Below are 27,300 nucleotides of genomic sequence, written 5' to 3'. Positions count from 1 at the left end.
AGTATAAATTCGAACTCTTCGAAGAATTTTGTACTGTTGCGTAAATAAAAACTACTTTGCATAAAAAAATCCACTAAATTAACGGAAGATTGAATTTAACCAAAGAGTCACACGTCATAAGTCATTAACGCGATATCGTTGGTTCAAGTATTTCCTCGTGAGCAGTTAAAAGCACGTACGCATCCTGTTAATGTCACGGTTCTTCTCTCGTTGCAATTAACATTCGCTGATAAAAATATATCGTTTCTCACGGCGTGTGCATTAACGCACGATTATCCTGACATAAACTGTGTAATTATCATCGGTGTCAGGACATTTACCATTGCCCCGTGTTCCAAAGAAAACTTCGTTTTATGCAACCCGATGTCCTTCCACTTGTGCGTTCGTCCTTCCATTCGACTCGCCCGCGAGTGTTTCACGCTATGCTCGAGCAATACGCGTGATGACAGTATCCCCATATATTTATTATATAGTGATACCTTTGTACGTGACGAGAGCAATTCTCTACTCATTACACAGTCTTGTCCCGAGAACGATTCTCACTCTTCTTCAGCGATCTGCTTCCCCGAGATTTCCACGATCTTCTTCGCGCCCTTCCCTACTCGATTCTCCCCCGATATGAACTTTAGGACACCCTGCAACACCCCTGATTACTCGAGACGTCCTCGACTACTGGCATCGTTAATCGTCAAACTCTGCGACTGTCGAGTGCTATTGATAAATCAATGAATCCTTCGTGATCGAATTTATTATAGAGTGAAAAAGTAGTATAAAAATTATCAGATATAGGAGAACATTGTTCTTATAAATAAAATGTATCTTCTCATTCTTAAAAAATTGATGTAATTTCATTTAAGTGTTCTCCACTAATATTTGTTACTTTTTGTGTTTCGAGTATATTAGTACAAGTAGTAACAAAAAGCGAGAGAAAAACTCAAGGAAGTAGAAAGAGGAGAAAGGCAAAATTTTTAGGACCAAAAACTCTCTAGTTTGTTGTTGTACAAACGTCGTTGACGATTTTATGAACTACAGGTTGAATTACAGAAATTTGATATCTTCTGTTTCCTTTAGCGAATAAGATCGTATGAGTTTAAAGTTATTTATTGTTAGGAGTTAATATGTTATTTAATTATTCGCAGCTGTTATTAATGCTAATTAAGCGTAGCAATTTTTTATTTCTCAAGCGTTTCTTAAATGATTTAATTTGGACTATTTGAACCGTGTTGTTTTTTCGAAATCGCAATAAATCTTGTGATTACGAAGAAACTCGCTCGAACGAAGCGATAAAAGATAATAGATGAAGAAAACAATCTGTAATACGACCGACAAATGAACATCAATCTTTTTTCAAATAATCGGTGATGCTTAAATTATCCGACATTCCTAGTACAAACAATCGTATCTGGAGGATCTTTTGAAATGTAATATAACTGTCGATCGTAAAACTCCGTTTGGTCATAAAGATGCAACGCAATTCGAAAGAGGAGAAAGTAGAAGAAATAGATAAACAAGGGGGAGGAAAAATGTAAGAAAATTTATGGTGCTATCAAATAACCATTTAAAAATAATTTCTCAATGTAACTGTTATCGTTTACACTACCTATTCGAATTAAGAAGCTATCGCTGTTTCTTTTTATGCTCGTGTTTTAAAATGCTTAAGAAATGTTAAAAGAACGATAATTTTAAGCAGCGCTAGCTATATAATTATAAAGTTTTTAAAATCTCCTTAAATTTTACAAATAACATAGACGTTCACCACGAGAGAAATCTTTAGTAATCGAAAGAAAAATAAAATTGGCAAGTAAAGATTATCCGATCATAAAGTTTAAAACTTCGTGCCATTTGTATATTGCTTAAAAGACGTATGTATTTACAGTTTTACAGATGACTTTCGTGGTTGCTGAAACTAATGATAACTATGTATTATTGTCGACGATGTTTCGCGTTAAAACACAAAAAATTACAATGCAAAATTAGTTGGTACTCGACAGTAATTTGAAAAGTCGTTAACCAATTGTGGGAACGGCCAGATACGAAAATGAAACGTGAAATTATGAATAAAACATACGTCCGAATGGACTTTTACGATTGCCGCGTGAAAAACGCGCGTGTAGTTACGTTTCCCGGCTACGAGGTGCGTAAACTTTTTGCACCACTTCGACAAACATTTGCACGATCATTATACGATACACCGTGGAATCTGAATAGCTTTTCAGACATAATCACTCGCAATTTAAATGCGAAAAGAAGTTAGTGGTGTTCCGTCATCGTAAAGAATTGTTAAAATGTCAATTGCGCTTACAGCTTATGACCCGTACGAGTTTATCTTTCTTTATATCTAAGGGGGATGTGATACATAATTAACACGTATCTTATTTAATAACGGCTAAGAAAGTAAGAAAAATTACAATTCATTTAATTTTACGGGATATTTTATATTTCTCGGGAGTCCACTTCGTCAAAAATGAACGCGTGTTGATTTAAATTAATGTAGCAGCTCACACGAAGCTTATACCTTTATGCATCGTCGCTAAACTCTACTATAGTTTCATCAGGATCAATTATAATCACCGATATTCGTATATTTTTTCCTTGCATTCAATAAAAGTACCGTACTCATGTATCAAAATCCTTGATCATATATAAGTTGACCGAACTAGCAACCTCCTGTTCCCTTAGTTCCGCTTTAAAATCATCACCGCAAAGGCGAATTTCAGAATCGTCGCGCGTTTTGACGATTAATAAAATATTTAAACGTCATCCTAGCGAGGGGATCGATCGGGCGAGCTGCTATTATAATTTTGGCGGAGCAACTGGCAGTTTGAAAGTGGCTGCGTCTCGGAAACGAACGCATGATCGTTCTCTTGGACTCGTAGCGTAAAAGCCGTGTCGATCGTAAACCTTAATCCATCGTGAAGGTAGGGTACGCGTCGCGGAGGAATAGGAGTTGGCTATGAGGACTGGTGAGGTGGAGAGAGGCGGACATGAGAGACAAAAGAAAGGCAGATGGGCACGGTAGAAATGTATGGTGGCAAGAGAACCCGGCGCGTGTAATTATCAGCCAGATCGCTATTCGAATGGATGAATTATATCGTCGCGGTCTGCGGTGTGCGTCGAATGTAACGCTGCCAGCCCGAGGGCTGCTCGTACAACCAGGAATTGACACTCGAAGCTATGCAATTATTAATGTCTCATTTGCATCGGGGATAGATCGGCCGCTTTATTGGCAGTTTATTCAGCGTTCTCCTTTTTTCCTCCACCCCCACTTATCCAGCTCGCGCTCTCGTGGAATTTGCTGAGGTTTGATCCGCGGATAATCCTAACCGCGAGAGGCCGTGGGCTACGTTTTATGGGTAGTTAGCCATCTACGAGTTCGCGCGCGTAGGCGGGTGGAGAACGTTACAACTGTTTTTGTTCGTTTGATCGGTGCTTGTTACAGCCGCGACGAGAGAAGCATGGATTTCTGAATGATTCGAGGCATTCACGAGTGTTTTGTATGGAGAAGGTTTATGAATTCAAAGAAGGCAAACACGGGTCTAAGGTTTCGTAATGGTTTTGTGACGGTTGTGTCCAGTGATTGAAATTCTTGTTTAGCGCTTTGTGATTAATTTTGTTGTTAACGTTAAAGCATGGTAACGGTATTCGATGTTTCGCCTTCACGAGTTGTGGATCGTTATTCATCCACTGATCGATCACTCACGATTATATAGATATAGCAACGACCATCAATGTTAAATCCCTACGACCAGAATTCTGTTTGCTTATAATAACAAAATATTACAGTTGGCACTAATTCTTCACTTTGATCCCATAAAAATTATAATCCCTAATAACTTTGATACGTTCTACAGAAATTATCCAGGCGCAGACACGTTAAATCATACTACCCTCCATTTAAATATGGCAATCAAACCTTTGTATTTCCGCGAACGTGGAAGCATTGACTCGCATCACTGTTTCTTCCACGTTGCCGTTAAAGTCTCGCGTATCAGGAGCGACAAAGACGAACAACTTTCTATTACTATTTATTACGGCTGGCTATACGTAGCTCTGAGTTAAATCTCACAATCAGTCAGATCTCTCTTTCGTTTGTAATCGGCGATTCCTCGAGCAAAAAGTCGAACACACCGCGTGCGTCATACACTGATCCACGTACGAGTTTGCGTACATACTATATGTATACGTTTCACGTGCGTGAGATACATCCGGCCGTAGGTACCGGTGATTTATCCACGCCTTTGGTGATAAAGCATTGCGCAACGGATAATGTTCTGGCCGAGTAAAATGGTGAATCAGATAAAGAACGGCTCTTCCCGCTTCCAAGGGAGAAACTCATAAATCAGCCGGCTGTCCGTGCTCGAGTAAGAGGTGGCCGAATGAAGCGAACGCACGTTTATTAATTAACTGACTGGATGAAGTCTCGTAACGGTTAAGCGTATCGGTATCTCGATTCTTTGACTATTCTCTGGTTATTCCGTGACTATTCCCCGGTCCAGGCCATTGTTCCCTTACGATGGTATAACCCTCTCGGATGTTTCTACCGCCAACGACAAATGTCCGGAAGTGTTTATGTTATTCACAGCAACACGGTGTCTCGTGTTTCGCATCGTTCCTACGCGTCTCTCTTTAGATAATGTATCGGTGAGCATCAAGCGATACCGTTAAAATACTTAACACGTACTACTTAATTTGAGTAAGAGGAAATGGTAGTTTGTGTGCCGCCAGATAATTCAATTTCTAGATTTCGATTACCACGCGTAGGTAGCGATGAGATCAAGTTTAGTATATCGTATAGTTACAAATTCAACTCGATTATAATTTTTAATTATCTGCGTTAATATTATACTACCGATATGAAGATTAATTCGACATATTAAATTTTCTACATCGTACGTTAAAGAACTAAAATAATGTTGAAATAGCCTTTAAAACAAAGTGAAAAAACGAAGTTGCATTGAATGTTTTAGTGAAAGAGTTGGGGCTTTCACGAAAAGCTTGGTTCGTAGTTCAGAGTGTAACGACACGTCGTGTAACAACGTCGCGTCACTGTCTTACTACGGACGGGGCTAATCTCCTTATAAAATTGTATTATGCAAACGAGGAGCTGGTACAGACAGTGACAGTTTCAAAGCAATATCTTACCTCCGTAAGACTCCACCGAGGAGGCTCGCGTTTAAGCATTCCGGTGGCGATAGTCGTCTTTGTACCTCGGCTACCGTAACTTTGTACTTGCTGGTGCTGCTTAGTAACGATAATCGTCCTGGAACCGAACAGAACACGTCCGAAGGCTGCGCGTTCCCACTTAGCATCGCCTTCTCACTCCTGTCCGATGGTTTCATGTCTACAACAAACGAACAACCCACGTTTACATCTGAGAATTATGCGTTTCAACGATTGGAAACCAATTAACCGATGTACTGGGACGAGAAAGTGGTTCAACATTTTAATTTACGATGCAAATGAAGTCGATGTACTAATGAACGTTCATCGATTAAAACGTATCGAAGGATATCGAGACTGCGGTACCATGTAAGGTTTAAGAAATTTCTGATCGTTTTTTTTAAATTCTAAGCAATTGAAATATGGCATTTTAGATCGATACCTGTTAATCTTAGCCTCGTGTTTAACGATGTTTCTCAGGATACGATGAACGTAAATGTAAAGATGTTTTTGAAAACCAAGTGTTTAAACTTGCTGATACAGTTGGTTAAATGTTCGATAAAGCGCACGATATTATTTATATAGTAAAAACATGTTAGTTTTATAAATGCCAACTTTGAGATATAACAGGTGTGTTATTTATGTCATATTATTTATATCATACATATCGTACATATTTAATGCTTGTTATTCATTATCGTTTTCTGCTTCCCACGTTTTCATTGTCATTTTCTGTTCCCCATGTTCATTTTCTGAGATCACAAAAAGTAAAAATAATATTCGAAACAGCGAAAGAAATAAATTATTCTATTTCGCAAAATATTGTCCAATTAATGTTGTTCCGTTGATGAAAGGAACGCAATAATCCACTTAAGAATACAGTCTTATATTCCCATAAAAGGTCAAAGAGGGTTTAACGAGTGGCCGATAAGGAATACCGAAACCGTAGGTTCTTCTGAAATTACCTTATACCCGGTCCAAGTCTATCTGTATAGGTGCACAACCATGATATCGGAGCAATATCCTCCGCGAAATATTTTAAATTCGCCGTACCTCGTCCCGTTTTCGTTTCTATGCACCGATAGTCCCGCATTATTGCATCGTTGCTCTGGAATGCTTAATATAAGGCCGCGGGGTTCGGACAAAGCTGTGTTATTACAAGGCAAATCGATGGTCAACTTATAACTTGAAACTCTTCATCGTTGACTTCGCTCGATCATAAGGTATACCTATGGTTTATAGCCGTTTAAAACGAACGCTAGTTTTAAACCGATATCTTCGAAATTGTTGCTGAAAAATATTGTAATACGACAACGAAGTATGCCGCTTTTTTATCGTCCTTTATTTTCGTATAATGTATAGGTTTTACGCATAAAAGTTCCGTTCCGCTTTCGATGATTCGAGTGGAACATAGGTTTATAGTATATTGTACGTAGTATTAGTTTTAGCGCCTTAATTTTGAGCGCAAGAGTTTTTCTAAACATTAAAAATATTTAGCAAGAACTTTGCCATCATCAAAATGTTTTTAAATGTTTGAAATATCATAATTAGGGATAGTAAAAATATTTTCCAGTATCCTGATTTCCATGTTATTACAAATACCAATTCTTACCGCAGAAATCTGGTGAAATTTATTGTATCATAAAATACCCACGTATGTTATAATACAATACCATTTATCTGGTTGAGATTTGATTTGGATTGACGCGTAATTCGTTTGTATAGCGTTTGTGTATGTGAAAACACACGAGAGAGAAAGAGAGAGAGAGAGACAGAGAGAGAGAGACAGAGAGAGAGAGAGAGAGAGAGAGAGACAGAGAGACAGAGAGAAGGCACAGCAGGAGAGGGAAAGAGGAAGAGAGTGCAAACAAGTTGTCAAGTAGAATCAATCCACAACGACGTCTCGATCGGCCGGGTCAAGCGGGTAATAAATTTCTACGCGAACCAAATAGGTCGACGTGGATTTGTTCCGCGCTTATAAATCGTAATCTCGAGAATGAAGCGGTAGAAAATCGTGTAACGGTAAGCAGTCTGTCGATGAAACTGACCAGACAATTTCGTAGCTCGAAGAAAGATACATTTGAACGAAAGATACATAGACTTATGCATTAATAATTTTTATAACAGTGAAAGAACTAAAATTACATATTTCCTTACTTTCTAACTTTCACCGTATCAATTTTGCAATTCGAGTGCTCTGAGTGTAGAGAAATTAAATATTCGACGCTTTTGGCGATCGAATTCAATTATTGATCAGGACCGCTAGTTAGTACGCTATTTTCTTTCTCATTTTTTATCAATCCCACTCGTTTAAAGATTCTTTACTTTACTTACTTCACCTATTTTGTCTACTTGGAAAGCTACATGTGGTTCACGGACCATCGTACACAATCGTAGTATCAAATGTCAGAAGGAATCATTCGAAGCGAGAGAAAAAAAATAGAAGGAAGGAACGCTGTGGCTATCTTCGAAGTGTTTCTCAAGTTATCTTAGCCTGCTATCTTCATCTCGGTAACGGCACTGGAAGGTGCATTAATTTATTTAATGGGAATAACTCATGCTTTGCTTACGTTGGTCACGGTAAAACGTAGTCCTGTAAAACGTGTAATTATAGAGGGTTGTTTTAACCTTTTGCCGATGTGAATTGTGAAACGGTCTCACTCATCGATGAGACCGCTATCGGTCAATCGATCGTGAGTTAATTACAAAGGCATGTATCGGTTAATTCAACGGCCACGGGCAGGGATAAACGGTTCTATGACATTTTCATCGATGCCGTTTTTCAGCTATGATTCCTCGTTAACTCTACATTCGAATCGGCTAAAAGAAAGAAAAAAGCCGAAATATTTCGCTATTATGACAAATGCGTTCTGTCTAGAATCTAAAGGACAAAGTTACCAAAGTACTTGATCCTTTCTCTATCGACCTTAACTAAATGGCAATGCAACGAATGGCGACTGAAATTATATATTGAAATTCATTCACGATGATGATTTGCAAATTGTCAGGTGTACTCGAAAAAAACCTAACATTCCGCTTTTTTCCTTTTTTAAACTCCATGTTCTCTTTATCGTTGCGTTTTACACCGAAGAGATTGTGCCTCGATTTACATATTATCACTAATTTGTTATCAAGAACAGTGGTAGATATTATCACTAAGTTATTAAGGTTCGTAGGGATCCATACTATAAGTAAATAACATCGATTTTTAATCGATTCTAATTAATTCTGTTTATATAGAGGCGTAGTTAAGTAATCGACAGTAATAATTCACTTATTTTCTCAAGTTATTACCCTTCCATTTTCATCCATACATGGATGTCTAAGCAACAAATAAAATGTCGCATGAATCAAAGCCTGATACAAAGGACGGCTGTAGAAGCACAGAACGACAGCGAAAGCATGATCATTCGGAACGCCACCATGCTGTAAATTTTTTGTATAAATTCGAAATTTAGTCGACTAATGAGATTTTCATTCATCCTTTACACTCTATTTGACGAGGGACCGGTATAGAAGACATGTATCTACGACAACATCCTCGCCTCTGTATCCCGGGATCGGCGGTGTCTTGTTTTAGCCCGAGATAACGTCTAGGAAGTCGCCACTAGATAATTTGTCACCCGGCCAACGTGGATATATTACCGGAGTTGATCAAACAAAAGTGTTAGGATCCTTGATCACGACTTATAGAACCGTGAAAACGGCTACTTCTATAGCTTCTGCAGGGCTACATGTAACCTACGTTTATGTTAATTACAGTGTTTGTAACATAGCAATAATCAGACGCGATAATGAGCGCCAGACGATTCTTCGTGGTAATGGCCTAACTTGTGGCAATGAAAGCAATAGTGACAATGATTTCTTTAATTGTTCAGACGATGATAAACACCGTGATTCGTTTTAGAATTTTTTCATCTGAAATTAATTTTGGAATCAATGGTAATTTTGGAGTATTATATTCTTAATAAACATTCGCACGTTTGCAAATTTTTTAAAATATTAAAGTTCCAAGCTTTTATACTTTCATATTTTCAACGCGTAAAGATTAATTAATAAAAAAGAAACAGAATGGAATTATCTACTTTTATATCATCATGCTTCATCACGATTAAAGTCTCATTGCGAGATTATTTTCGCAATGATACTCCAACTTAATATTTTTCATTGATAAGAGAAGGAATGATTGTTTGTCGGAGACATGGGATCAGCGGGACTGCAAAGCGTGGGTAGTCAATTAAGCTCTCGAACAGCGATAAATCGTCGCTGCTGTTTGATCGGGAGTCTGAATAAAACTTCTTTCATTGACATCATTGGATCTCGGGCACGAAACAACCGTCTGACAGGTAGATTGTAGCAAAAGGTAAACCGTGGGCGGGTTTCCACGTTGGAATGCTATTATATTGTTGGGAAAGTTACAATGGAGTGACATTATCTAGCGAAAAGTTTGATAACGCGTCGCGTAATCGTGAAGTCTGTTGATAATTATGTGGCAATATTTTCTCTTGTTGAAACTTTCTGTCTTCTTTTACGATGCATCGAAATAAAAGACTAAAGAAGAGAAATTTCCTAATTGCTTCTTCGTGTCGCAAATATGCGTGGATTTAAAAAATATTTTAATACAGTCCTGTTCTTGTATTTTAATGCAACAAATTGTTTTATAATAATTTCTTGTGACAAATCAAATTAACTAAATTATATACCAAATCAATGTTAATAACATCAAGTAGCATCTAACAATCGTTAATTTTCTGATTTCTAACAACCAGAGTATATTCTATCATTAAAAGTAAGACGATTTAAATATACCTATCCATTAACACAGCCTCGCTCTGTCATTACTCGTTATCGCTCTCATTATCGCATACACGTGTCAAAGATTTTGCATACCTTGAAGTTTCTATTTTTTGAACGCTGGTGGATTTCAACGCAGCAAACATCGATCCATGCGCGATTTCTGTACGTGATACGCATAAATCATTCGTCATTTACTGTCTAATTAAATATGAAAATACGATTCAAGCAAGATTTAAAAACGTCCCAAGGGTGCTCAAGAATAAACTTATTGCAGTTAAGTTTCTGGCATGCATGCAATCTAGAGTATATCACGCGTGTTAGAGTATATTACGCGTGTTCGAATTCGATGACTTTTTAAAAATTCTATTTTTATTCATCACGAGTTCCTTATAAGACATAGGAAAATATAGGAAAAACCGTTTAAAAAATATTTAATTTTCGCTATATGTTTTATTTTCGAAATAGAACCGGAATGAAAATCACAGAGAAAAAAAATTAATTGCAAAGCATGTGTTGTTAATCTCGTCGATAAAATGCAAATGTTTCATGTTGCAGTAATCCCATCTACATTAGGAAGTCGTAATGTTATTCATACTGGAACGTAGAATGACTTACGGTTTCCTGAATGCAGATTTTATATAATTGAAATTATATATAATTATATGATAATGAACTTGTCGATTAAACTGTACAGTTTATCCTGCAAATATCTATCTCCAAACACTTGCAAAAGGTGCTTAAAAGATGTCTAAAAATTATTCCGGAAAGAAATTGCCAATTCTTTCATTGCAAAATATCAAAACATTAGGTTTGAACAGAATTGAGAGAGAAAAGAAAGGGTATCGTCATGGAGCATGTACGAAAGAGCAGATTGCCACTTCGGTAGCACCTTTACACGCGTACTAGTTGTAGTTAATAGCGATCGTGGTTCGTGTAAGGGGTACAATTTTCATTCCAGCGGAAACGATCGAGAAGCAAACGGGAGCACAACGACCGGAACATGTTGGCCGTCAATGAAGCAACTTCGATGGTCAAACGGTGCACAAGGAATTTCTACCTGTACAGATGCACGCTTCTATCCTATTGGGGAGGACAGAAGGCAAATCTTTGGTAATTTGCCGAGAATGTACCCACACACGGTCGTGAATGCGTTTCGTAGAAGTTATTGGCAGGAAGTTCACGATAATGGGCCTTAATTTTGTAGAGGTTTATGTGTAGAGGCTGGTTGATCGGTGAGGTTTAATGGACGAGGTTGCTCGTTGTTGAAACCGTCGAATATATTTAAAATGATAAATTAGTATACAGATAATGTTCGCAAAGACGCTCGTACTAACCGATTCGCTAAGACGGTGTATAAGTCGTAAAATAGGATCGCTAATAACTCGTTAATTAGATCGTTGATAATTTGTTGATAAGTGGTTGATAACTGATCGACAACTGACTGTAACTCCATATGTACTGTGTCGCTCGCGATTGCGTCCTTTTGAGTCCGTTTGTTTCCGGAGAGTCGGAAAATTCAAATTCATCTTCATTCGACGGTTGCATGTAGCAGCGACATTGTTTTGCCTGGAGTCTACTTGTTCTTACATTATTTGTAACCTAACGGTTTTGATACTCCGAGGCAAAATAACAACATGATTTGAATTGTCGTCCTCTGCCTCACGTGCCGCTACAATTTAAATAACGCGCGCGAAACAAGTATTTTGCTTCTGATTGAACATATTGTAGGATATTATGCGATTGTTTCTTAAGTCTTTTTGCAAAGAGAAATATCACAAAATTGATTTTTGTCTTAGTTATTGATAGTGTAAAACTAAAGTTGAGCTTATTCTTCTGGTTAGTTTGCTTAAGTAGTTAATCAAAGGTTTCTCTTACAAAATGTTTCGAAATTCGGAAAGTTCAAATGATACTATACTTGAGCTAAAATCTTTAATAGTTCCAGAGTAGTTTTTCAAAATCGAGTTCAAAAGAGTTAAAAGAGTTAGGTATCATTAAGTTGTTATTAAAGAAAACTGGTCAATCTACTAAATAAGATATTTGCTTCGTCCAAGAACAATTTAAACCATCGGTTCTGAATGAAACATTCAGTGCAGGAATACGACACGTTTTTATATGAATCAAGTTCCAGCGGCATTAAAATTGTTCATAGCGTGACAAAAAACAGGAGCACAATTATCATTTTAACGGCTAATGACCGGATGTGATAGCTACATTTTTCCCGATTACAAAATCATGCAAGAGAAGAAAGGGAGTATGTATATCCGTGAATCCGGCTACTTTCACGTTTAAACTTTCCTTGGTTTTATCTACTGTAAAATAATAATAACAGTACAATATTTGTAAAATAAAGTTTCAGTTTGATTTGAATGTTTTGATGAGAACATGCGAGAAACTACGCAATTTCAAACGTTGCGAGTCTAAGATTTATAACGAAGTGAATGAATACATATTTAAGAAACTGATTCTGTTAGAAGTAACAAAAACACCAATAATTATGCAAAGATTTATAATCATGCTTGAAAAAAGAAAATGTATAGCAAAATATTGCTAAAGAATTCTACTTCCTATTTTTCATATTTTTATAACGCAACGTCCATCGATGAATTATAGATGAATCATTGTAATTAGAAATTATAATGATGTAATTAGAAATTATATGTATTCTTGGAAAGCATTTATACGTAAGCTAAAGCTAAAAACTACATATTTCACTTCTTTTCAGCGAATAGCATTTGAGATCAATATTTGAATACTAATATATACCTGTATATGTATACAAAATTCTATTTAGCTAAGAATATTGAAGTATTGAGGAATATCAGAGGTGCTGTTTCTCTATCTAAAAGAACATTATATGTATACAATGAAAAAAAGAAGAACATGGTTTCAATGTAGGAAAGAATCTCTTTCATGTTTAAACATTGAGAAACGAAATTAAAATATCAAAAGGAAATATTACCAGCATTAATCGGAATACAGAAACGATTCTTCTTCAAACACAGTAAAATCATAAGGATGGCTATATCGAACGATTACATCAAATTGCATTAATCACTCCGATAATCACGTTTGGTTGCTAATTTCAAGCTGGTAATAAAACCGTTATCGCCGCGATACTTGCCAAGATTGATGGCGAACAAAGCTGTTAAAAGGTAAAAATTCTATTAAGAAATCGAAACAGTGGGAGAAAAAGAAAAGAGAAAAAAAGACAAAAGTTGCGAAAGCGATCAGTCGGTGAAATATAGTCTGTGCCAGTGAAAAGTTAGCCAGAGAAAAGGCGATTACTCCGGAGTGATCGTCGATTTATCAATCGTCGCCCGTACGAGAAGAAACTTCACGAACCATGATCCACAACGATTCGCTATTATCTATAGCCCCGGGGTTGTTTAGAGAAATCATTACTAGTGGATGCAATTGCCAATGTCCATGATTTTAATGAGTCGATCCGATGAACGCGTACATTTATGATTTATGGCACGATTACATAACGCGATTATTACACAGGTGTATTGATAAATTAATACATTCGCGGCCGGATGCAAGCGTGTACATAGTGTGAACCGCAAATTAATCGACGCGAGCGGTTTCGTTGCTTTGTAATTAAGACGGGACAGCAGTTGTTAATACCGATTCGATATATCGATAACTGATGCGATCCTGTTTTTCGGGATATCGATATATCGACCGGTTCGATCGAATTTTCACCGTGTTACGAAACGAATTTAAAGAGTTCTTTGTGACAGTCTGCATGGGTTGAATAAAAGATAAGTCTTTCTTGCATTAAATAGATGGAATAATTTTTAAAATAATTAAGAATAAGAAACATTTCAAAAGACAAATTCTTCTAATTTCAATTTCTATTCCCTCAAATAGAAACTACCTATAGGTAACATCTGACATAACGTTACGTCAACTAATAGGTAACATTAACTTAATTATTTACAAAAAAAAAAAATCATAAGGCAATTCATAGAAGAATATTTAGAGAAAAGCGAAATTAATTTTGAATTTAATAACGTCTGAAGACCTGTCAAGGAATATGACACAAACATAATTGATCTTCTTTAAACCTCATGTTCACGAAACTCCTGATTTCATAATATACTATGATTTACCACGAACGAAACTAACAAAAGAGCATGATACAAATGCATAAGTAAAAGGTTGCGATAGGCAGAATATCACAATCGCATAGAAATAAACAAAAGTAAATATTTGTCTACACATTTGTCAAAATGATAAATTTCGTAGATCGATGCGTCAGTCGATTTTATCACGTCAAATATCATTGCTCAAGGCTGAATTTCACGTTACGTAAATAGCTGTCAAACTTTCCTTGTATTCAGCCGACAGATACACCTCGCGTTTACCGTTCGCTCCTCCATCACAGCTTTTAGATAATCTTTCAAGAGTTACGTACGCAAGTACTTACGTGCTAGCTCGAAAGATCCTCTCCATAGTAACGTGATGTTTTAATTGCTCTTGCAAGCCCATCATTTGTTTAGTCGTATTTTTATTTCACAGTGCTACATGGTTGATTATCAATCAAAGTTGTAATAAGGGTGCGTTTGAGTAATTATTCGAATAAAGTTTCTATTACGGACATTACTTTAGCCATGCTCGTTTTCGAATACGGAATTACATGTCAGTTTCTTCCTTTCCAAACTGTTTCTCATACTGTGTCCTAGTATGATGAAAAATTACCGACACTTTCCACGACTAGTTTCGATCAGGATTTAATTTGCGATGAATATAAGAGTGTCTCGAAAATAAAAGTTTGTTGTTCTATTTGCACTAGAAAAGATTGATCGAGACCAATTCTCGTTACTTTTATCAACGATAAAAAGTTAACCTTTTCTCTCTAACAATCTGTATAAAGATTATTCATTCGATATACAGATTATGAAAACGCTATTGAAATAAATAAAGCGATATAATCGTACCACAGAGAAAAATATTTCATTTATAAAATTGTCCCCATTTACATTGATTAAATATCAGTTTATTGCTCAGTCGTTAGTAGTATGAGCCATCGGACTTCTCTTTAATACCTTGACCCTAATAACAGATCTTTTCTCTTTAATACCCTCTGCAAAAGATGTCAATTTTTGACGATTACCAAAACGCTATTAAAACAAAAACAATATAACTTGTACCACAGAAAAAGAATATTTTATTTGCAAAATTATTTTCATCATTTTATTTTTATCTCTACGCTGAAACAAACCAATGCTACCGTTCCAGTCTGAGATCTCGAACCCGCATGTTAAAACCTGCATGCATTCCATACGTAAAAGCCCTTAATTTGCAAAAGTGAGAATAGCCTTGAGCCGGTTGGCCCAAGTTCGCACGTGCAGAGTCCCGCGCACGCACAATTTCCTGGGCAATCAACGTCCCGGAAACTTAACCAATCGCCGCGTACGAACGAGTTCACTTATTTCTCGACCTTGATTGGTTACCACCAAGCGACTGGGGTGTGACTTTTCGACCCTGCCGCACGGCACGGCAAGACACGGCACGACAGGGGTGTAATCGCGAGGCAGGGATCCACCTGGCCCGAGGGCAACGCGCCACTGGTCCTCGTTAATTTCATTAGGCCTTGATTCTAAAAGGTTGGCTCGCCCTTGCACAAAGATGGTGGCCGCCCTTCATCCGTCTAACGCGACAACCCGACAATTCCACTCCTTTCTAACGGAACAATGTCAAAAAGCCACTTACCGCTGATTCTCGACTCGACTTTCATTCGATTGAAATCGATTTACCGAGCACGCTTGAGAATGTCCTCGATTAGTCTAGGACTGTTTGATAGGCTTGAATTTGTCGAAAAGTTTTATCATTTGCTGTTGACACGTTTGCTACCATGATTGGAACGAAAACTAGAGCAGATCGTATTATGTTGTTTATATTTTTTACATTGTGGATAAATTTTGATTTTGTTGATTAAATTTGTCAGAAAGTTTTATCATTTGCTGTTAACGCGTTTGCTGCCATGATTGGAACGAAAACTAGAGCGGATCGTATTATGTTCTTTATATTTTTTACATTATGTATAAATTTTGATTTAAGAAAAGTCGATGTTCGTTTTTGGATAGTCTCGTTTCAGTTAACATTTTTCCTACTAAGGCTATTCCGGACATATCAAAGGCTTCGTTCTTTTCCTTAATTTATCTGTGATAGCTGTGACTATGAAAAGAAAAATTATCCCTGTCACATATGTATAACATCGAACTCCCAAACCAAACTTCATGGTAGCAAATGCGTTGAGATAAATAGAAGTCGATACGGATCTGGTGTTACTAAACTTTTTAAATGTGTAATCTGTCAGGTAATTAGTGCGTTTGATAAATTGTGGAACCATCAAATGAAATTATCGTGGGATAAGGTTGTTTGAAAGTATCTGATGAATTTTATAGAGAGGATTTTATCTTGAAGTTAGTGGTTAAACTAGATAAATGGCGAGCAAGATTATGGTGTAACACGATTGCACATAGTTTTATGTAATTAAATATTATGAGTGAAATTTTTGTATGTCTTTGAAACTTAATATATGAAGTTTGGTATGATATTCTTGGCCAACTAAAAAGTGGTCTTGTTTAATTTTTCAAAGATCAGTATTGCCTAAGCTATTCCAGAGTAGGGATAACGAGACACGAATTCTAATGTAAAATTCAGCATTAGCAATGCAACCAGCCGCTAGAAATGTAATCAAATAAGAAAAAGATGCATAGAAATAGTTTCATTGGAAACAGGTTTCTTGTGTATGATGTAACCAATTCTTTAATGTCCCACAATTAAACCGCTAAGAGATGTAGATAGAATGCTAGTAAAATAGTTGAACGATATATAATCTTTACTGTGTTAAAAGATGCGAGGGAAACGGATTATTCAAATGTGAAAATGTATCGAACAAAATTTCTCCCATTTTAATATAAAAATCATAAATGCTTCAATGTGCACTCGATCAAAGTACAATTGGTGATTAAAAATCAACCTTGATGATATACCGAACGAAGAATTTCATATGTCGTAAAAATTACACGCAAGAAAACTGGACATAATATAAGAGATTCGACAAACGGAAAACTTCGTAGATTACAAATTATAGAATTCATTGGTACAAATAAAAAATTTCATTTACCAACAATAACGAAACGACTTTACACGTATGTATTGAACGTGTGAAACAGGTTTGTCGAAGATTAAAATGATATTATCATAATGCCTTCTTAATAAAACAAATCTGACAACTCTCACGATAGCCAAAACATACCATGTTCAGGCTTCGTAAATAGTAAATTACGGTTCTGGTCATAAGTCAAGTCGATCGACGTGGAAAGGCGCGCATAATTTTCAGATTCGAGCTCTGTCACGGTTGGCAATACCAAGTATACGTCAAGTTCGTTCGGTAATTTAAAAGCACAATGCGTAACGTGGCTGTTTGGAGGTTCCATAACGACGAAAGTTAATTGACCGGACGCCATTGACCAGGTAAATTAGAAAAATCATTAACATAGTAAAAGCGTGCCGTCTGTTGGCCTCATTTGAATGATTAATTAGTTCTAACATGGCTCGGCCTCCGATACCACAAAAACTCGTTTCCATTCCTTACGATTCTTATTTATTTCTATTCCTTACGGGGATCTCTTTTTCTCTTTATGCAGACTCAGTAACTAGGAAATTACTTACGTTTAAAATTCGTTAATGTTTCTCGCGTTTCTCTCATGATTATTTGTTGGAATTAAAAAAGAATCTGATAAGTCAGAAGCAGTGGAAAATTGTAAAAGTATCTTCCAGTTGTAAAGTTTGACTGTAAATCTTTCGGTTTGTAAATATTATCAAAGTCTCGATATATTATTCTTTATCCAAAGAGGAACAGATTACACCAAATAATGTCTGATGAACACTGCAAGCAGACGACAACAGATGTCAGATTATACGGTGTAACGTGAACTTGTAATTTAGAATGATTTCCCAAGTAGTTATCCACGACCTGCAGTTATAGTCACCAAATGTTTAAGCAAACGAAAAGTTCTAACTTAAAATGAACTGCGGAATATTTTCTTTTTCAAGCCAAATATAAATTTTTTATTCTTCTCCCGTTTTTCATAATTAATTGCTCTCGCGATAATATTTTTCGAACTAATATATTTTTTACAATTGCATTTTTTTTATTCTTCAAATATATTTTAATGTTCTTGAATTTCCTCAATCAACGAACAAAGTTTTTAATTTTGAATTTCTTGCAGCTCGAAGTTCCGAGAAAAATTCATTTCGTTCGTATACCTCGGAGCAACGTTAAACTGCTAAACTGGAGCACGTCGAGGAGTGACGAAGGAGCCAAGGTAAGCTGCAAGTAATTGTATAACCGGCTTCCGAGAAACGGAACGCGTATGTTGTGTCGTCGGTTGTACGTATTTGTCGTTGCTCTCGCCAACCGACTCGATATTCCAACGGTGACGAGCAGTTTTTACCAGAATGTGGGCGGGGGAGTGATAATTTTGGGTTTAACAAATTGAAATTATGAATTTGGCACGTTGAGACGGAAATATCATACAGATGATAAAACAATAAATTATTTCAACAAGAATACTTTAAGCAAACATATTGAATACGAAAAAGCAAGAAATTACTAGGAAATATATCGTGTTGAAAGAAATGTCAACTTTAGTACATTATCATTTGTATATATTACTCTAACGTCTAAGAAAATTTTAAGGTACATTATCGATACCTTTAGCAACTTTTGACAGGAGGATTCATCGTACAAGCTCGATTGTAAAGTATAAACGAATAAAAGAACCACATTGAAATCTCGCACGTAGGTAGGAGAAAAGAAGTCACGTTAAAGTGAACACGCGTCAGGATAAACCTTTCTAAATTCGACGACACAATGTCGGATACGTCGTTGGAAACAAAGGGACAATGGCGGCGGGGAGTGAAATAGAAGGGAAGGAAAAACTGGCCAAATAAGCCGTCACAGGGCAAGTAACGAGGCATATAATAACCCACGGTGACACTCGAACAAACAGCCATCTGTAGGTAATACCCCTGTGGTGTGTAACGCCCCGAAAACTGCGCCCTGCCAAAAAATTACAATGACAATGAACGAAATCCGATCCGCCTGCGGGCACATCCACTCTAGTTTTATTTCTCCTTCGCACCTCTGACACGTTGCCGAAACGTATTTAGTTATACGGTACAGTATATTGTGACCGGTACACCTTTTCCGGCATTGTGTTGTCTGTTCAGAAAAATCAAGAATCGCGTCGAGGGTTGTCGTTGTGTTTTGCTATCGAACTTACGACAAGCGCGATAGGCTAAATCTTCTTTCGAAACTTTGATAACTGTAAAACGATTAATGATTCACAGTTAGCCAATGATCAGTGGTGACTCAATAATTCTTCATTATCGATATATAAGTTTCTCCACTCTTTTGTTTAATTGTGAGACAAATTTCAATATACAATCGGCAATTTACGATAGAAATTCTTTGATCTCCGTTCGAAAAAAAACATAGCTGAGAGTAAAATCTGAGTATCGACTGAGGATTGACAAAGTACGTGCGTCACACTTTCGCAACACGTTCACCTGGCTGCGGTACGTTCTTCTCACATCGACACACGCGATCATCATCGATCGAAACGCACGATTTCTTATAACAGAGACATCGTCACGATCCACGACACATTATCCCTTCCCATCATTGTCGGATAACTGGCTCAGCGTTACGTAATAGCGTATATTGGGCAGTTTCTGCCACCTCGGTATCCCTATTCTACTCATGCAATAATTTAAATTTTAATGAGAATTTTATCGTGTCTGCGTGTGTTAAACGAAACTATGCTGCAATCTGTATAAATTGGTTATCTATATGTTTACAGTTCCAAGAATCCGTAGCAAGATTGACGTGAAAGCGCGACCCACTATCGGCTAGGCGAATTCCAAAGATAAACCTTTAATTAGATCGATGGCGTATAGATTTTTATCTAGTTCGAAGCCATCTAGCCTGTTTTGACGCCGATTTGAAAATAAGAAATCAATTTTTCGAAGTGCTGAGTTATAATTTTCGGGTGGAAATTGAATTCATTTGTTTGGGAATCAATGAATTACTTTATGTAGCTTTCATCGCGGTTATCTTAATTGGCAGAATGGCAATATTCGATCAAAAAACCAGTTGATCTTTGGTGGAACGTAACTGTTTATTTTTGCCTTATTGTCGCGTAACGAGGAATCTCGGCATACAAGAATGGTGTAATGGTCGAGGAAAGATTAGATGTGGCATGATTGTGGTTTTCAATACACAGTACCTACTCTAATGTCGAGAGAAATCCGGGTAATCCATCGATGTTTCTTTCGAACTAAACCTCAGTCATTTCTATGCGATATTTTCCAACATATTTTGTAACATTTTATACGCAATTGATAATCTTTATTTTTCGTTTAAACTATAATGAAATTATCAAATGTCCAACGCTGTCTCATGGAAGGTGAAGCGGATTTACATTGATATGATTCTCAGCCCTCCATATACCACGAGAAATCGATGGACGATCGACGATCGCAACGACGTCCGGTCGCGGTTCATTTTCCTTGCAATTACGACCATTAGTGGCGTATTAATGGCGAAGGAAGATGGAGGCCATCCGCCTTTTTATCTTCTCGGCGTAGTTTGAAATTCAGACTCCGTTCACAGAGGAGCAGTCGATACGACACTCTGGGAGATAAATTCTAATTAAAAGCGACAAGTTACCGGCATGGCTACTTTATATTTCCGGTTGCGCGGCCGACACGTTTTCCACGCCGAGATAATGTCCATTACTTTTTTTCCATTTATCCCTACCTGAAACGTCGCTTTTTACGCCGTTGAATCGCGTAAATTCGTCGGTTCGTTAGAGATTCGATGTTTGTGGTATTAAAACAGCTTATATGGCTTTGGAAATTAAGAAAACATCTTCAGCGATATAACACGTTGATAAGGTAGCAAATTTGAGTGGCGCATTTGATAATGAGCATCAAACCCGTAAGGAACTGGTAGGACGAAAAGGAGATAAGATAAGGTGGAGTAAAATTATCGCGATAAAATGAAATAAACGTTTTTACTTTGAAATGGAATACTTTAACACGATCTTATGGCAATGTATATTGATAATGTAGCAGGTAGCAGAAAGCAAGATATTACTTACTTTTTAGGAGAGGCAGGTCGTTCATGAACCCTCCATCGTCTACATTTGTGTTCTGAAGCAAAAATAATATAAAAGATTAAAATAAACACATTCATAAGAAAGCAATATTCGAATATATTTTGAATTGAAAGAGAAAGATTGTAGAAATTAATTCTTTAAGTCTCTGTCTTTTAAATTTGCTGGATGATATTAGTAATTAAGATTGAAATTTTTCATAAATATTATAAGTATTTTCATTGGTGAAACAGTAAGAACGCAACAGCGGTAGAACGATAATAGAGAAAATGTGTTGTGATTACGTACATCGTCGCTCACCTGGGGGTCGTCTACGAGGCTGCTGTGGAGAACGAGGTCGGTTTGGTCGAGACCTGGGGGTGGTAGAAGGGCGTCAGGACGGCGAACAGCGCCATATTCGACGCCCCTTCCACCGCCGCCGCCACCGCCACCGCCACCTCCGCCGCCACCACCTCCGCCACTACTGCGCCCACCGTCGTACGGAAACGACGCATGCATATTTGTCTGAAATTAAATATCAAAAGAAATATTACTTCACTTACATATTGACAAATAATAGGAAAAAGTGCTTGCAAATAAAAATTATAATTGGCGAAGACAAAGAATAAAATTAGGTCAGATATAGAATTGTTCTATTTTTGAGTTACTTGATACGATCGGCAAAAGTAAATATCGAAGATTTCTACTCGAGTTAATTGCGAAACTACTCAGCTGTGAAAGAATCTCTCAATGGAAATAATCGTGGTATAGCTAATTATATACTTTGTTAGTAAGTCTCCGCACGTTGCCATGAATAAATTTATTTAGAAACACGTGCAGTGTGCATTCTATGCGTATTGTCAACGTTAGTACAACGTATCTTTTAGGTTACGATATATCAGGAATCTAATGTAGCCTCCTTACTCTGGAACAAACAACACGTATTCCTTTTATGTTACGATTGCTGATGTTCCCATAACAATCTCTTACTATTACTATTAAGTCTTAGATTCCTAGATTCTCTATATAACTTCTTCTCAAAATAATGAATACTTCTAAACGTCAAATTGAAATAAGACTCAGCTCTCGTACCTTTAGACCAAGTCTCGATGATTCGACGATTAACTCATGATATAATCGCGTAGAAGCACGTAATGCAATAATGTTAGTCGAATCTTGATTCGCGCAACTTTTTGTTTTCTCTTCGTGAGGAATCGTTATACAGAAACTCTTCGGAGAATTTATAAAAATCAACTTGCGTGTGGTGAATTCGCGTGCGATTTTCGTGGAACGAGTTGCATTCAGCAGTATCAAGATTAACCATAAATCCATCCGGTGACATCGGGTTAATTTAATCAAAGTATAAATAAAATTTCAACAGGTCTGATAATTCACCGAGGCGAACGTCCAATATTAAGACCAATTAAAAGTTGAGTAAATCCGGTATCGATTACGTAAATTACTCGGCAGCACACTTTTAAGCGATATCACTCGTTCGACGAACCGGAGAAAAATTAATTTTATAAATCGCAATACCGACGGCATGTTTTCAAAAGCGTACACATTAAGAAGAAGATACAGTGTGGAGGTTGTAAACGATAACCATACCTGTTCATAAATATTTGTTTATTACCAGAGATCACATTTATTATTGTCATTCAGTACACGCGTAGTTATATCATTCCCTACATAAATTATTATAATCAGTGTTATAATAGGATGTGTAGATTAAAATTCAAAAGCGATGGAGCTTGATGTTTACGATCATCGATTTTATACGGTGACCAAATATTATTTTTCAATGTTCACGCTTTGGCTAAGTATGCTTCACTACTCCTCCGTGAGATCCATGTAACTCCTTATTAATTGTTACTACCGAAAACGAATTGCATATTTTGATTAACGTTCACGTACTTACAGGCGCGAAGTTGAAGTTTGTCTCTTATGTAAGAAACTATACGTACGTAGTTACAGAGAAATATAGAGGGAAAAAACGAAGACAATCTTCCAAGAATTGAAATACAAGGTAGATATATGTTCGGAATCTTAATCACATATAGCGAGAAAAACCAGAGATTTTATCTAGACTGCAAGTCGGCCGTGTCACAAATACGGTTGTATTACGAGCCCTTACCATTATTGTCATACATCTTTCCTATGCGATCCACGCGATTCTCGCATCGAGAAGAAACCTCTGCGCACGTTTCTCCGATTTCTTTTCCAGATTGTTGGTTCTATTGTAATCGTTTTCTCCGTTACGACTATTCTAGATCGTTGCGATACGTTCGCTTTTAAATAGCGAATGGGATAGCGAATATGAAGTTTCGGTATACTAACTATTTGATCTAGTGAATAGAGTCAAACAGTTCTAATGGTTTGAGATGTAATGGTGAGAAAACATGAGACGAAAGTAGCTAATACAAAGCCCGAAACGTAAAGCGATAATTTTATATTTACCAATTTAAGAGCAGGTACTACTTTCTCTCTGTGACTTTTTTTCGTTTCTTAGATACCCATTAATTATTACTTCTTCCCGAGTAAAATGTTAGTCATCGTTTTACGACTGCGTAATTACAATCCTTTTCGGTAAAACAATTAAAATCTACTTTCGATGATACAGTCGTATATATGCTAATAAGTTCATAGTCCTATATATATTATACCTTAATGAATTTTAGATGAGTTTCATATCTTACCAAGCAAAAGTATTAGAAAGTCATTAAATAGGACTAACAAAGTATCATTTAAGTAATTTTAAACTATTTTTAAACAGTCGAATAAAATACACGAAATAAATGAATTCGATGGCATTCAAGGATGTTCGCATACGAAGATTTTTATCTAGAAAGTAAAAACGATTATAGCCACTATACTAATGCAAATCACCCTACAATTTCTCACATCTAATTAACTACTTACAACATTCTTCATCACCCACCGGACACTGACATTAATATTAATACTCGAGAGTGGCAAATTAGTCGTACACCGTCGTCTCATCATGCAAACATGCTATCCCAAAAAAGCGCATGTACACCTATAACCTCATTTACATTTCAGCAGGCATAGGTTACCTAGCTCATTTATCAACATGAATGTCATAGCTACGTTGCAGATCCCGATTAGCGAAACTCGATGATGAACTTCGATATGATCAATAGCTATGTGCATTCGATAAACATGAAATTGTTCAGTCTTGTGGTATTTAATCTTAAAATCCAAACATTAATCAATACTTTTTTAACATGAACGTTCGTAAAATATTCGACTTTTTCCCAAATAACGTTGCAAATACTATAACTTCTTTAAAATCTCGAAAAATTGTAGGGTCTACGTGAAAGAAATAACGACGAAAAAGATATTGAGCGAATCCTTGGAATTGCCTTTCACGATCGCAATGTTAGAAAGCAGAATTTGATAATATAGATTGATTGCAAGAATATTGCAAATGAAATGTTGCATTAACGCAACAGTGGTCCGTAATGGGTTAATAAAAAATAATAGAATCCCTTACGTGGTCAAGAATCGATAAAATACAAACTAGAATTTTGTTAACTATAAAAATTACGACCGTTTTAGGGCTTAGGTCGCGAGTTGCCACGATGTTCGAGCTGTCGTACATCGAAAATCGCACGATTCATCGTGTGCGATGTCCTGACCATTTAGAGCCCGGCTTTCACGCGACCAAAGAAATAGAAACGCGGTGCTAATTAACTCGGCTAAGTGGTCGAGCGCTACCTACCGGTATCTATCGACGGCCCGCGTTAGTTATAAATTGATGTAACCATGCCAGCCGACTAATGAGATGAAATGTGATCGCCTTTCTCTCGTTAAACGCCGCGGTGAGGTGAAGTCACGACGGTCGGCATTCGCGGTATCGATACTGATAAATGGGACCACGCCGCGGATATCACGGCGATCCCTACTGATCGACGATCTAGCGAGTCTTACCCATATTTTCTCTTGTGTAATTCGACACACATGCACGCCTTTACCTTCTCCTTGTTGTCATGTTAATCGAGATTCAGAGTTACGTAACATTTTTGCAGATAATACTTGTTATGCGAGGAAGCAAATATTTGATGTTCGGACCGTTGGAAATTGTTGGTTGATGGAGTTTCAGGAAATGGAGAATGTTGAGGTTTGATTATATTGGCTGATGATTCGACAGAATGTTACATTAGTGGTGTAGACGTGTAATGAAATTGTTTGAGTACAAATAAAAAGTATATATTTTCTTTTCTTTGTTCTTTCAGACAATGTAAAGATTTATGTTAAAGAAGAAGGTATTTTTATTGATTTGAGAAGAAAGCGAGTACGCATTCGAAATGAAGGAAAGTATAGTGTATCTGTTGCAGAAGCTCTTTCGCAATAGTATAACCGTAAATTCGATCAAAGAACAAGATAGTTTTAAATAATGCGGATTTTTATTGCAATTGTTCACTTTTTTCAATGCAATTTTTCAATCTTATAAGGTAAATATTCTTGTTAATAAAATGAGAAGAACGTATCTAGATTATCATCATTGTTCCGTAACAACTCGATATTTAACTCTTCTCCGTGAGAAAGACGTCCCACAATGAGGCAGATTTTCTGAATCGTAAGATCCCCTATCGAAGAGGCTGTCACAAATTGTACTCTCTCGAGCATAAATGTGAGATTGTGAAGGGATTCAGACGAGATACTATAATTCAGTATAAAACGCGTGGGCTACGGTGTATAGAGGAAGCACGAGGCTGCTCGTTTTCAAGGATAAAACTATTGGAATCGGCCGAACCACTTGCTTGATTATTGGCATTGTCGTCTCTTTTTCGGAAGCGTATCATCATCTGTTCTTTCTTCTTTGTAAAACGTTTCTCGTGAAATAGAGCGCACACGATTTTATTTACATCGACTACAAACTTTGGTTTCCATAGTTTTCAAATATGTATTAAACTCTCAGCACTAGTGTAAACATGATCATAAATTGTATGTTCGACACAGATTTTACGATCAAACAATTTACACATACATTTATGCATAAATATATTTACGATGCAGATTGTGATACATATTTATGATACATTTATGGTATCTTAAGACAAGTAATAATTATTTGATTCGTAATACGTTACATAAGAAAACTACAATTTTTAATTTTTCATCTTTGTCAACAAGATCTCCACCAAAGAAAACAGCTCTATCGATTTTTCTGCACAACTGTAGACAACGTTATTCATTCGTCTACCTCTCGTTTCCCTTAATCATTTGACTAGAAACTACCGTATCATTGTTGTTCAGCTAGACCGAGTATGACGTAACATTAGTCATCGGCAGATGAAATGGCGTTTATTAATCGTTTTATCGAGTGATCGGTGATTTCCGATTACACGCCGATCCAATGTTACCTTGACGAGTTGGCCCCACGCGTTTATACCGTACTTGATCCTGTAAATTTTTCACCGTGTCTCCCATGCAACGCAAGTTTCACGTGTCACGTAAACGAGAAAGCAAATTAAAACCAAAAGAACAGGGTGGAGAAATCGTTTACCTCTTTTACGCATATCCGATACAGTCTTAAGGATTGCAGCGCTTGGCATATTTCAGTCAAAGTAAACGCGTCCCTGGCATTCTCCCCGAGGGAATGCCAAAGGTCAGCCGAAAATTTAATAAGTAAATTACTCGAGGGAGGGCAACGAACGCGATGGTTCAAGAGGGTGGCCCATTCTCAAAATATTAGAATGCATCGCAGCTGGAAGAAACCGTAGACGAAGGAAATAACAAAAATATTTCATCCATCCAATTTTTCTAATCGTATATGACTTTGTAACGATATAAATGTATAATTAAGCTTGGAAGTAGGCAATTTATATTCCATGGTAATCTATTTGGGATACAGGAAATGTGATTTAAAGGAACCTTCGCTGAACTTTCACTTTTTTTACACGCGATAGGATGTAGAACAGTTTCCAATTTTTTTTTCTATCGCAAGATTAATAACTTTTGAATTATAGTAATTAAGACAATGACGAAGGAGTCGTTAATTTTTTAGATTTGATAATCTAGTCCATATATAATTACGTGTTTTCGAACCCTCAAAGTGGTTTCGAACGGCGTGTCCCCTTAAAGCTGTCGAAGCATAATCTCGCATCGTTGTCGTTCTCGATGCTCGTGGCAGAGATACCGA

General features: G+C 36.8%; 1 protein-coding gene across 7 annotated transcripts in view; it reads right to left on the bottom strand.

Moving 5' to 3' along the window:
* TfAP-2 (transcription factor AP-2) overlaps positions 1–27,300 on the bottom strand; it is a 200,588-nt gene that overhangs the window by 14,373 nt on the left and 158,915 nt on the right. For 6 of the 7 annotated variants that reach the window (XM_069115972.1, XM_069115973.1, XM_069115974.1 and 3 more), the window contains 3 exons: positions 21,444–21,659; positions 21,141–21,192; positions 5,143–5,341 (listed from right to left, as the gene is read on the bottom strand). In XM_069115972.1, the coding sequence (XP_068972073.1) occupies positions 5,143–5,341; positions 21,141–21,192; positions 21,444–21,659 (467 nt within the window). The remainder of the gene's footprint in view (positions 1–5,142; positions 5,342–21,140; positions 21,193–21,443; positions 21,660–27,300) is intronic. The other variant, XM_069115969.1, reaches the window with a different exon arrangement.

Source organism: Bombus flavifrons, chromosome 6 (genome assembly GCF_040668555.2).
Source record: "Bombus flavifrons isolate JBK064 chromosome 6, iyBomFlav1_principal, whole genome shotgun sequence".
Taxonomy (NCBI): domain Eukaryota; kingdom Metazoa; phylum Arthropoda; class Insecta; order Hymenoptera; family Apidae; genus Bombus; species Bombus flavifrons.
This window is presented reverse-complemented; position numbering and strand designations above follow the sequence as displayed.